This window comes from Cygnus atratus, chromosome 11 (genome assembly GCF_013377495.2).
Source record: "Cygnus atratus isolate AKBS03 ecotype Queensland, Australia chromosome 11, CAtr_DNAZoo_HiC_assembly, whole genome shotgun sequence".
Classification (NCBI taxonomy): Eukaryota; Metazoa; Chordata; class Aves; order Anseriformes; family Anatidae; genus Cygnus; species Cygnus atratus.
The window spans coordinates 1,640,463-1,653,297 of record NC_066372.1 but is presented as its reverse complement, the minus strand read 5'-3'; the positions used below and the strand labels follow the sequence as shown (position 1 = coordinate 1,653,297).

The window sequence follows — 12,835 nt, the reverse complement described above, 5'->3', positions numbered from 1 at the left end:
TCACCAGGCATGTGGGAGAATAGACCAACCTCCACCTTGCTACAGCCTTCTTTAAGGTACCTGTAGAGTGCGATAAGGTCACCCCTGAGCCTCCTCTTTTCCCGCTCACATTCACATTTTTAAGAGGTGAAAAATGATAGGAAATTTTGATTTTAATTTTACTCAGTACTTCATATTTCTAAAATTAACGTTGCAAGGTAAATCCTGTCTGTTGCTTTGTGTTTCAATGGAAAATCATCATGACCTCAGAAATTTAGGTGGGTGTTTTCTAAGCTGCCCATGTTTATTGGTAAAGCCCATGCGGCTTTCATCTAACTATTTAGAAACAAAGCATCACTTAAACCCCTGACTGCACTGAGCTGTTTAATACCTGTGACATCAAGGCACCACTGAAGGACTAGCTATGCATGCAGAACCTTGGTCTAGCAGATGTGCTGGAAAAATACCTCTGCAGCTAAACTCCTCTCTTCTCAGCATACTTAGGTGGTGATTGCACTAAGACCATGATTCAGGCCTTGCATGGTAAGGATGGTGCAAATATAGTTCAAGCCAGAAAATGTTTTTATAATGTGCAGATGTTAAATCCACGTTAAATTTCTGAATGTCATTGTTGATCCACTTAGATCAACCTGGAGGAGGGACAGCAAACTCTGCCTTCTTCCTCAGTGACAGAAGCTGGCTTGTGTAAGAAGTGTTTCTTGCAGCTGCCTTTGTTGGAGATGAACTATATTCTGTTAGCGTTAAAATTTTCTAGGACAGCTGAAAGTAAAATGCAAACAGCTAATCCTTTTTCTCTCAGTGCTGTCTGAGGTCAAGTCAAAGCTAGCTCATGCACTCTCCGGTCAATCTATCAGAGGTTCAGTTAAGTCTATTTAAATGTAAGAAAGTTTTGGAATGAATTGTTCCATGAAGTAAAAGTAATTTATTTAACTTACAAAGGGAAAACTAAACAATGACATTTACTTTTCTTCTTTGTCCTACTTCACAGCCTGCAATTTAAAATTGCCTTTGGAGAAAGGTGCTTTTTATTCTAGTATATTTTACAGTACAGCACAGACATCAAAATGTTCATTGGAGGAATAAGACAGTTTGTTAACACTTAAATATACAGACATCTTTTCCAGTGTCTTAAGAACATGGTTTTTGTTTACAACAGAAAAATACATCTGACAACAGTAGCTAGTTATATTACAAGCAAACAATATTGAACTCTGCATAGTTTATACAATATGCTGCGGTAATAATTTAATTACCAGTTTTATCCACTATTTACTAGCTGGCCACATAAAGCCTGACATTCATCTGAAATGTGGCGTTGTACGTTCTATTGGTATTCTCTTAATAGCTTCATTTAATGAAGTATTTTCTGGACAAATGATTTTCCAAACTAAAAGCTGACCAGAATCATGGATGTCCTCGCTACAAACATTTAACGCGTACAGTACATTCCTAAAGTAAAGGCAGGTGACTAATAGGGAACATATCTGTCAGAAAGAAAGGGAAATAGTGAGCAAATTAAAAAAAAATTGCATTTAAAAATGAGTTAATGTGCAAGTTACAGTATCAACTATGTATTAATACTAACAGGGAAAAAAAATCTCAGCATAAAATGATACGTCTCACAGTATGTTCTTGATTGCACATTGTTTCACAGCATTTGCATCCATTACATTTTCTTGCGAAAATCAAATACACTGAGTATCCTTAGTTAAAAGAAGTAAACTATTTTACAATGAGAAGTTGTAGACATGCTTCAATTAGTGTGAAAAAAAAAAGAAATAAAATTAATCAGAATCACATCAGAAATGCTTACTGACTTGTAGAGCCACAGTGCTTGTTAAGTGAATAACAGCTGTCAGGATCTTTACAATACACTTATTAAATGGAGCTCGTGGGTTACTGAACAATAACCCCACCTATGACTGTACTGGGTTTTATTCTTCGCTTTTACAATACAGTACATGCATTTCCACCCCAGTGATCCTTAAAGGCATACTCAAAATATACCTGTTGTAAAAGGCTTTTTTAATCTTTTTTTTTCTCCCATAATACTTAATGCCGCTGTAATTACTTTGAAAGGCAACAAAATAGCTCCTTTCCACAGTGTATATCACTGCATTTTTAGATACTTAAAGGGACAGTATATAAAAACAAAAATTAGCTCACATAAAGCTACAGAATGTCAAAAATGCCTGAAGGTACGTTGAAAGCATTAGGAAGAACTCTCATCTTCAGTGTGCCATCTGCTCCACAGGAGAAGATACGATTCCCTTGCACAGTTTCAATCTGGGTGACACCAGCACCAATGTTTCTGAAAATGGACTGCTTAGCATGTTCATTTTTAAATGAATGAATTAAATTATAGCCAGTCAGTCTCCACACCTGTATCAAAAGAATGACAAATGAGACAGAAGGAGATTAAAATTAGGATTTCTATTTTTTCCCTAATGTTTCAGATTCCTAGCTGTTCTAAACCTTGTTCAGCAAAGATAAAGGGTATTTTTGTTGTCTATAAGCGACAATTACAACAAGTCCAAGAGTCTTAAGAGGCTTTTGATGAAGCATAATGCAAAATAGCATAAAGCTGCCATACTGTAGGCCAGTTGGTTACTCTGCAGGGCAAAGCTGCTGTTTTACCTGATCAGCAGTGCCTGCCAGCTTCCTCCCCATGAAAGGTGCAGAAATGAACAGGTTGCATTTTTATCCAAGATGAAGATGACTGTGTCAGCTTTGCAGCAGCTGGAAATGCTTTTCTGCTAAGGAATGATGCAGAGAGTCTGCTGCATAATTAATGAGAGTGCAGAGTGGCGGTGCAACTGTCTGAGCTGTCCTATGTCCCAGGCTGCAGGAGCTCTCACCAAGAGCAGGCCACAAAGCATGCACAGGCACAGAAGGCACCTATTAACACTGCACAGTCTGGCTAAAAAGAAAGAAACTGTGTTCTCAATCTCTTTACCATGTTTTTGTATTTCCTTCCTTTACTGCTCAGGAAATAAGCCCTTTAAAACAGGGACTTAGTTTCTGTTATTTCTGTGTGTGTCTGACTACTATGAGACCTCAGTAGCTGCCTGGGACATCAAAGTAAACAGAAGTTGGTGTCACAACAACTTTATGAGATGTTAAGGTTACTGAGTGCCTGCTGAGTATTACGAACATCCAAAGGCCAAAACCAACACATCTTTGAGGGAAAAATAAATCTAAGACTTCAGAATCATGCATTTTGCTTTATCCATTTAAAATTCAGTCACGCAACTTTTAAAAGACTATTTTATCTTCTTTAATGGAGAACAAAAGCTAATTGCTTTAGAAGCATGTTAGTATATTTAAGCTTACATTATGAATACAAAGCAAGCATCCTGTGTAACAAGTGTAGAAGTTTTGTGGATTTTTTTTTTACTGTTTCGTTACCACATTCATCTGGCAATTTACAGCATGCTGATCAAAATATATCTATACAGTACCTAAGGTAAATACTCTTACTACGACTCAGCTACTCTTAAGGCTTACCTTCATGTTACCTTCTGCTGAGCCTGTAACAAAATAATCCTCAGAAGGGTCCAGTGCAAGGGCCTTTACAGCCGATTCATGTGCTTGGAAGGTATAAAGGATTTGCCTCTGTCTGATGTCAAAGATGCAGATATAACCCTTCCTACCGCCAGAGATTAGCAGTTGATGTTTAGGTGCATACTGAAGTACCGTGGCGCCATGATCATGACAGGTGAAGGCTGAAGAAGGATGCCACAGTTGAATCGATTTGAAACTGTAAGTAGCTTTCTATCTTAAAATGCGTTTCTGCTATGAATTGTTATCTGAACGTTTTCTAACTTGACAGATGCATTCCTTCATATTGGTAATGCCATATCAATTAACAGCTTCTTGCTATTATTAGGGCAACACAGGTCTAATGCACAAGAAAGCGTGATACGCAGTCTAATTCAAGTTAGAATACAGGCACACACATGAATTAAAAAAAAAATAAATAACATTCACCATATATATTAAGCTAAACTAAATTCCCGAGTTTAAAATGTATATATTCTAATTTCCTGAATTCTAATTTCCGTAGGAGCCCTAACTTGATTTCTTCAAAATGAGACTGAACTTCTGTGCAATCTGCTACTTTTAAAATACGAAAGTAAGAACGCCCCTGTTGTTTACACAGGTAATTGCTATGTTTATTCATGTATTACAAGTGTTTATGGCTGTTTATGATGGTTGAATTTGCTCTTTTACAAACCCTAGATATCAAATTTGTATTTTTTTCCATAGTGCAAGATGATAGAATTTTGCTTTAGTTCTTTATGTAAAGATGAAATTATTGAACCTGAACAAATAGATACAAACATCTTGTTAAGAATCTAGTCCAAGTGCTGAAAAACATGGACAGTGTTTTCTGAGTTGCTTCTACTATTACCTACAATTGTCTTTTCTCCTGTACTTCAGTAGAGTACTGGATCTATTTACTAAGTGCTAGTTTAAGTGAACGCCTGCATACACGCAAACTTTAATAATGCAGATGCTTAGTTTTTTTCAGGACTGTATTCAAATAGTTCAGACTTTATTAATATTGTCACGAAAATAGCTTTATGTATGATCGTCCTTCTTCATACTTTTCTATATAGAGCAGATTATCATCATGCTGGAGACTACATAGTATCAGTCCTGGTGCATGCATTAGTGTGGCACACAAATACTTAAGACTAGTACCCCAGCATAAATTTCTCCCCTTGACCCAAATGTATACACAAACTGTATTTCTTGAGTCAGTGAAAAGAAGACATCTGATTTTCTCTCCACCACTTACCATGTATAAGACTGTTACCAGATGAAACCAACATGTCCCAGAGGCACACATTTCTGAAGGGGAAAAAAAGTCATTATGGCTTGTTGATAAGCGATTCATGGTGTGACATGACTCAGAGGGTTCTTGTGTTCTGTGTCAAAGCCTAGAAGGTAGAACTGAACAAGGAGCCCTCGACTCTTTGCAGTCATTGGAGAGCATACGTAAAGACTTAAGAGCTTAACTCTTTCTGTGCTCTTTTGTCCTTCACAATGGAGACTATACTTTCTGCCTTTAAGCTGTGTACTAATCTTAGGTCATACCAAGAAATTATAGAGGTTGCTCTTTTCAGAGAAAAATAATTACCTTGACTTTACTGAACATATTTCTCCCCTAGCAACAGCAGCACCTCAGAACTAGTATTTGGAATACACCTTGAAAAAAATGGTCAACTGTTGACCATACCTTATATAAACTATAAGTTGGGAAACAAATGACTGAAGGAATGATGTTCAAAGAAACAACCTGTCAAGTCCAAGCTGTAACAAAGCTTATAATGCTGATCCTTGCAATGTCAGCCACACATTAATGCATGAAAGGCAGTGGGTTAATGGACATTAATTGGTAGCTTTGGTGAAATTTTTTGGTGATCTTTAAACACACCTGTTATCATTGGACTGTCCCGATGTGGCAACTAGACTTGAAGAGGTTATAAATGCAAAGTCACTTGTGGTTTTACTGTGACACTGCCAACTCTATTAAAAACAAAACAAAACAAAACAAAAACACAGATAGGATCTTATTGGTTGTCATCTGCAACAAAAGTTACTATTAGTGTGATGTTACTGATAGCATACTGCAAGCAGTCTTTTAAAGTTTTAAAAGCTAAAAAATAGATATAAAACACAGCTTGAAGTCCAAAGGATGAAGTAATGAATTAAAAAACAGTATAAAAATATAATACAACAATTGAATTATAAAAAAAAATCACACCGCATAGCATTAGCCTGAATTTCAAATTAAGCATTGTCTTTGTGTACAGTTAATTAGCAGTGAAAAAAAAAAAAAGAGTGTACTTTTACTACGTCTTGGGACTGTAAAGTCATTACTGTGAGCTCTGATTTTTAATTTAATCAAGGGTAATGCTGGTAGTATTTGTAATTACATTGCAGCTTATGGCTCTTCTACAATTAGTTTTCCAAAAACATATTACTGAACCACACATACTGGTAAAGTATGCTAATTAAAAAGCAGCAAAATCAAAAATGCCTCAGTGAAACTCTTACACTCTTGGCTTGCCTGAAATCTTGAAGACTCAAGTTTTGTCTATAAAAAGAATTAAAAAAAAGTTGTCTATTTACTTACCAGATAGGGCTTAGGATTTGAGGTGGTTTGGTTTACTTGCCAAATACTTAGAAATCCTTCACCATCAGCAACACCACACTGCAAGAAGTGAAATGCATTTATTAGCATAACTTATTGGTTACTGGATGTTTGCTTCATGACAGCAAACAGCTGAATTCGGGAAAAAAAAAAACAACATACCAAACCCACGAAACCACTGCCTACACATCAAATATCAACAACAATGGTTTTCAGATAGAACAAGCAAATTAGAAGGCAATTCAGTTCAGCACTGATTGTTTAATGATTAATGATGGATGCTTTCCTACATGCCTAAACCTCTTCTGGAACTGAAGGCATTTTAAGTGTGGAAGCTTATCATTTGAATCCTGTTTTTAAACACTAAAGCCTACAGAGGAATCATTACTCCCCGACTGTTTGAAAATGCTTAGTAAAGTAAGATGCATGACAGCGTCTCATAAAAGCATGATTTTGAACACAATTTTGGAAAGACTGTATTGTATCATGTATCATTATTGTACCATTAACAACTGAGCCAATTAACCAAAATGCATGGCAATTATACTGTATATTCCATACAGTTATAAATGTTTTACAAAATGTTTTTAGAAACATTTATAATTATTTTTCATATTTTCTCTGTCTGGTCATGAGTCCTGCTTGAGTGACCTCCATGTGAAGCAGCAGAGATAATTCATTCTTTTAAAAATTGATTCCTGTATGATGTTAGTTTATAATATTTCAAACATAATCAAAACACTGATTTAAAAAAATAAATAAATGAGGTTTTATGCTACCTGAAAAAAGATGATGTGGTAGGAGAGATATTATGTTTCTAAATGTTGTTTCTTACAGTCATACCAACTCCTTTAATTCACTTTTTATGCTCCTTAACTATAATGAAATTAAATAGTTACATTTTATGCCAGTAAAATGCAGAGGACAAGACTTCTTGAAATAACAGAACGTACTATATGAAAAACTGAGGAGGTGGGTATTTCTCCCAATTCCCTTCTCTTTGTCCACTGTTTTCTGCAGTTTACCTCATGCTCATTTCTGGCCAAAGTATGTGGCTCTTTTGTAGTTTTTTTATTTCTCTACACTGTAGATTTACTCTCTTCAACTAATGGGCTGCAAGTATATCTTCTAGGTAACACGTTCTGTCAAAACTTTATCATAGCCAGAAAGCAAGTATGAAATACCTCTTGAACACCTAAACCTAGTCTAATATAAGTTTGCTTCTGCAAAATAGGTAAGTTCAATTTTTTTTAATGTTTAATTTAAAAAACCCTCCATGTAGAAACACAGATTTCAGAAAAGGGAGACAAGAAGTCTGAAAATAGGGCAAAGGGGATATGTAATACTGAGAGTTGCTTAAAATGTAGTTAATAATAAAGACTAGCCAGAGATTAACAGACAGATAAAATGACTTGATAGCCCCCAGAAGTTCCCTTTTGAGTGAATCATATTGGACTTCCCTTATGGGGACAGCAGGAAGGAGGCTTCAGATCTATCTATCTTGTAAATGATAGTTAAATTTTAGAGGGATTAAATGTGTGTGTGACAGAGAGAGAGAGTTTGAGAATAAATTGTTTTGAGACTGCTTAGACTATGAAGGGAATAAATAGTTCTTTTAGGAAGGGACAGGTAAGAGAAGACAGTCAAGCTGATATAAATCAGTGCGTTTCTCCTGCAATAGAATTTACTCTTGAGGTGTAAAGACAGTGGAGATTACTGAAAATCTTGCTTCGTATTAATATAACCCCACTTGTATCAGCATGAAGCTGATAGAAAAGAAGGGAGTATAAAGGTCAATGTTTATTATAAAGCTTCCGTATGCAGCGAAAATGAAATCATACTGGTTATGCCATCTTACGAGTTTTGTGTGTTATCAATTAGAACTGTTTTAGAGGTCACAGTACTATCAAATGTGTTCTCTTATGAATAATGAAATTTAAAATTCTAAATTGTACCTACCTTATTGCCCTGTGAATTGAAATACATTCTTGTAACCCTGGCATTCCCAGCCTGTCGGAAGCATACCAATTGCTGTGGCCTTGTCCATTCAAACATTCGAACACTACCATCTTGTGCTCCTGTAAGATCTGAGATCAAAAACAGATGTTCATTAATACAGAATAATATAAAAAAATATTTACTTCGTACTGGCAATTCTGATTTACTTACAATACTGATGGACTGGATGTGAAGCCATTCTCTTGACATTATTCAGATTCCTTTTAATAAGCTTCATAAAAAAAAAGGAAAAAATAATTTTAAAATAAAAATCAAGATAAGACACAAACGCATTATTCAACCGTATTTATTCTACCACACGTAAATGTTCCCCGAGTTAAAAAGCTTGTAAACTAACATTATTTGTAGCTAATTATGTCTAGTTGTCTTTAGATTTTAGATTTTCGGTCACGAAATTTCAGATCATGTTATCTTCTATTGTACAGAGATCTGATGCAATACTTCTGATATTAGTCCCAAAGCAAGATTTTTTTTTCTTTTTGAAAAACTGCTAGTCCTAGCTCCTCAAAGGTCCCGTAAGAAAAACTTGACTGTCCCATTTTTTTCTAAGTTCCAATAATTCTATGCCACAATCTACAAGAAAATACTTAGTTTTGTCAGGTCTTGGTCACTGCAGGCCTTTTACGTTAACACTGAATTAACAGTATGATGATTTATATACTCTAGGACTTTACTAAATAATACAGCGAAAAAATAATAGTGTCCAGAGCTGCATGCAACAAAAGTACTTACCACGCCAGCTCCAGTGCTAGTTTGACCACTGCCTAACCATGGCATAGATGAAGATGGTTGTATCTGATTCACTCCAAAAGATGGTGCAGTTGACTGTGTTAGTGTTGTGGTAGAACCACGAAAGTCAATATCATCAGAACTGTAAAAAAAAAACAAAACACGGCAGCTTTTGCTTTAAAAAAATGCTTTGCTATCAATGTTGTTTGCTTATCTCATGGTTTAGAGCCCAATGACAGTGGATAGAGGAAGTAATTATAATGAGACAATAATTGCGTAATTCCTACGCTTACATTATACAAACATTTTCCAAATGCTCCAAATATATCAATTTTTAACCTGAACAGATGATTCTAACCATGGTAGATGCTGACAATACAAGCTCCCTTGAGGAGAACATTGCTGGTAAAAGAATGGACAGAAGGATAATACAGCGTCCAACATTGATGACCTGTGCATCTATTCTGTGCAATGAAGTGTAGTGCAAGTAAGTGCTTTCTGCAGCTGACACATTCACACTTCTCACCATGATAATGGTAGTAGCTGACTGTAGTTCAGCCTATTGCACTAGACAGCTAGCATCAGCTACCACAAGTAGCCTCAACACTGCAACGATGCAACTGCAAGTGTTTCTGAGGTAGTGCTTCCTTTAGTAGCTTATGCATCACAGGAGTTTACTTCACTGAACAGTGCAGACATGCCCAATATACTTAAACCCCTCAAAATCTTATTTTTATCATGTGTAGAACATAGCAATATTCTTTTCCCTTCCCTCACCACTACTCCTTTGGAACGTAATCTAAAACCTACTAAAGATTATTCAATTAACATTCTTTTGTGTACAGTCAACATTTATATAACTATATACCCAGACTCACGGTAAACTCTTACTATAACCACAAAGAAATAATCCTACCTTTTAGACTCTCTGTCATATTCTTCCCCAATCCATATAAATGACTGAGCAGCAAGTAGAGCTGAAATATCAAGTTCTTGAACATCATGTGTAGATGCCAAAACAATTTCATTGCTGTTTGCCTATGCAGAACAAACAGAAAACTTATACTAACTTTAATTAAGATTTATTGCACATACTAGTAATATTTAAGGCTTACCTTATTAACTGCAAATGCCATTATCATATCTGATTCTTTGTGAATGATTTTTGCTTTTCCTCCAGGGTAGCCAAGATCTGCTTCAACCTACAAAACATTTATGAGAAATTTTAATTAGAGTGAAAATCCATTTTGTAGTGGTACATTCAGATTGCAAAAGTCGATACAAAATTCATGCAAGAAAAGTTCAGTGGCCTCAGCATTGTTTAGGAAGCAAACTTTAGAATTCTCATACTGTTTGGTGTTCTAAAAGTCAGAAGTTATGTCTGAGTGTAAGAAACACAAAGTTGCGTGCGCAACACTGTTTACAAGGTGTTCACTCATCCCAATTATAGGACATCCAAAGTTAATTCATTCACTGATTAAAAGCCTGCCACACAGACTACACAGAACACATAGCTTCTGTTAGTCACATTAAAGAAAGAAAAGCCAGTTCCACAGAACTTTTAAGAATGTGCTAGAGGTTTGGGAGAAGGGATACTACCTTGTTTTTGTGATCTTCTGCTACGCAGTTTTGTTTGACCTGCTCCACACGATCTTCTACAGACTACATAACATCACACAGTCACAAACACAAAACACATGCACAAACAAATATAAAAAAAGAATGAAACATTCCAAACTAGATTTTAAAGGCCACTGTCAGCAAATGATGACAAATGTATTATTAACTTCTTATAAAAGGCACAGGACCTATGGCAGCAATCTAAACAAACTCACTTAAAATGTAATGCCTCCTAGATGAACACAAAATGTATGATATAGCAAATAAATGGAGGAGTAATACACACACAAACTCCATACTTACAAGAAAACTTAAAGATATTAAATAGTATAGTTATTTTGCATGGTACTGGTGTTGGTTAAAATTTACAATTACAACTCGTTACAGTTGTAACAGGTACAATTCATAAAACCCCATATTATATATTATTATATAATATTACTTTTATATGTATATATTACTCATGCATATATACATATACACAAAGTAATAGCTCATTGAAATTTCTTTTTCAATATGACAACAAAAAATATATGAATACAAAAGTTTATTTACTTATTACCTTTATTGTAAATGTTATTTTTCTTTACTAGGACAGTATTCAAATACATAAAGGTAAGGTGAAATATGTCTTGTCTAAAAATATTTGTTTCAGTTAGTGTTTCAATAAACAACATGACAGTCATGTTGACTAAATGAAAAACACTGTGAAATGAAAGAAATTGAAATGCCAACAAAAATAGAAAGAAAATTTAAAAGATACTGAAGAGACTGAAGAACAGTTATAACTGAGCTTTCTTAAAAAAAAACTAAAGTTATATCCTTTGTTTACCTCACTTTGCTTTCTTTTCTTTGTGAATATGTATCTTATGAAGGTCTCCTGAAGAAGTTCTTGCTTCACAAGAAAATGCCATAGCCTTTTTGCTGGAAGAGCTGAATAATCCTTTGATCTGGATGATGCAGGAAAAATGAAAAGGCTTCTGTTTAATTAAAGGTAGATAACATCCCCCTATCCATCCCTAAATTTGGAGAATGACTCCAAATTACTTTAAATGAAATTCCAAATTTAAGTTCTAATTTGTACATGGCAAATATCAAGGGATACATTTTTTTTTACATTTGTTAGAATATGTTAATAAAATCCTACAGTACCAACCATGCAAATTATATATCTCATATATAGTCACATACAGCTAACAAAGCAAAAGTTGTGTTTTAGTATATGGAGAAAAGCAAAACTATTTTTGAGTTGGAAATATCCTTCAACATCTGCATTTAAAGATACCTGCAAGCATGACACAGGTCCAACATAGGAGGATTGACTTTATAAGGACTGTACTACAACTCTTTTTCTCTTCTCCTACTGGCATCTGCATATACTATATAACTTTTGTGGCTGAGGTAGGGTGGGAGATAGCTACTACTGGAGGAACAGAAAAAGAGGTTGAATAGGGTCTTCCTAGCAGGAGCTATTGCCCTCAATTTGTAGTCCTCCAAGCACTGCTCTTTCATTCTTATTCTCCTTTCTTAATGCATCTGAGAAAGGTGCAGCAGAATAAGAAAAGCAGCTGCAGGAGACAGCTGCATAAGAAGTCACACAGGGACATAGGAAAATGGTTTCTGTAAAGCATTGTCTGGAACTAAGATCTAGCTAATCTTCATTTGGCTGTTTAGCTTCAGGGGGAAGTAATCTTTAATATGTCCATGGTCAAGGAATGTGTTTTTTTTTTCTAGGGAAAAAAATATTTACTTGAATGGTGTGTTTTCAGGTTCAATCATTGCTTTATTGCGGAGAATAGCCGGTCCTGCACCTACTCCAAGGTCACTAGGATAAGTGTTAATGTAGTTTGGCGGTGGGCCTTCAAACTGGTCCATTCTGTCTTGAAGAATCTGTTCCCAGTGTTCCAAATTTTTTATTACAGCAATGCCTAATGGTGATGTTACAGGCAGATCTAAACAGAAATATTAAAAAGTAAGGCTTAGAGAAAAAATAATATAACTTACAGCGCATATAAAAAAAAAGTAGAATAATAAAATCATTTAAAAAAATCTTCAAAGAAAATGTATTTGTTTGCAACTGTCACAAATAGTGTTTTAAATTATATACATTTTAAAATAAAAATTAAGTGATGTATTTATAGCAGTCTGACAGAAAGACACTTGTTAAGAAAACTAAAATGTTAAGTTGAATTTCACGTACCAATGAATTCCAGACCGGCAATAGGAAAGAAGTTCTTAACATTGTGCAGAACTAGTTTTACCATTGTCAGATGCAGAAGAGCCCAGCTGTATAAAAAGAATAGT

At 35.1% G+C, this 12,835-nt stretch overlaps 1 protein-coding gene across 1 annotated transcript in view; it reads right to left on the bottom strand.

The window, feature by feature from the left end:
- Positions 1 to 904: 904 nt before the first annotated feature.
- Positions 905 to 12,835, bottom strand: part of DMXL2 (Dmx like 2) — a 55,011-nt gene continuing 43,080 nt past the window's right edge. The window contains exons 31-44 of the mRNA XM_035553927.2: positions 12,732 to 12,817; positions 12,282 to 12,483; positions 11,364 to 11,481; positions 10,511 to 10,573; positions 10,027 to 10,113; positions 9,828 to 9,949; positions 8,915 to 9,053; positions 8,333 to 8,393; positions 8,123 to 8,250; positions 6,146 to 6,223; positions 5,444 to 5,535; positions 4,805 to 4,857; positions 3,508 to 3,725; positions 905 to 2,382 (exon numbers count right to left, since the gene is read on the bottom strand). Of these exons, the coding sequence (XP_035409820.1) occupies positions 2,173 to 2,382; positions 3,508 to 3,725; positions 4,805 to 4,857; positions 5,444 to 5,535; positions 6,146 to 6,223; positions 8,123 to 8,250; positions 8,333 to 8,393; positions 8,915 to 9,053; positions 9,828 to 9,949; positions 10,027 to 10,113; positions 10,511 to 10,573; positions 11,364 to 11,481; positions 12,282 to 12,483; positions 12,732 to 12,817 (1,657 nt within the window). The 3' untranslated portion in view covers positions 905 to 2,172. The remainder of the gene's footprint in view (positions 2,383 to 3,507; positions 3,726 to 4,804; positions 4,858 to 5,443; positions 5,536 to 6,145; positions 6,224 to 8,122; positions 8,251 to 8,332; positions 8,394 to 8,914; positions 9,054 to 9,827; positions 9,950 to 10,026; positions 10,114 to 10,510; positions 10,574 to 11,363; positions 11,482 to 12,281; positions 12,484 to 12,731; positions 12,818 to 12,835) is intronic.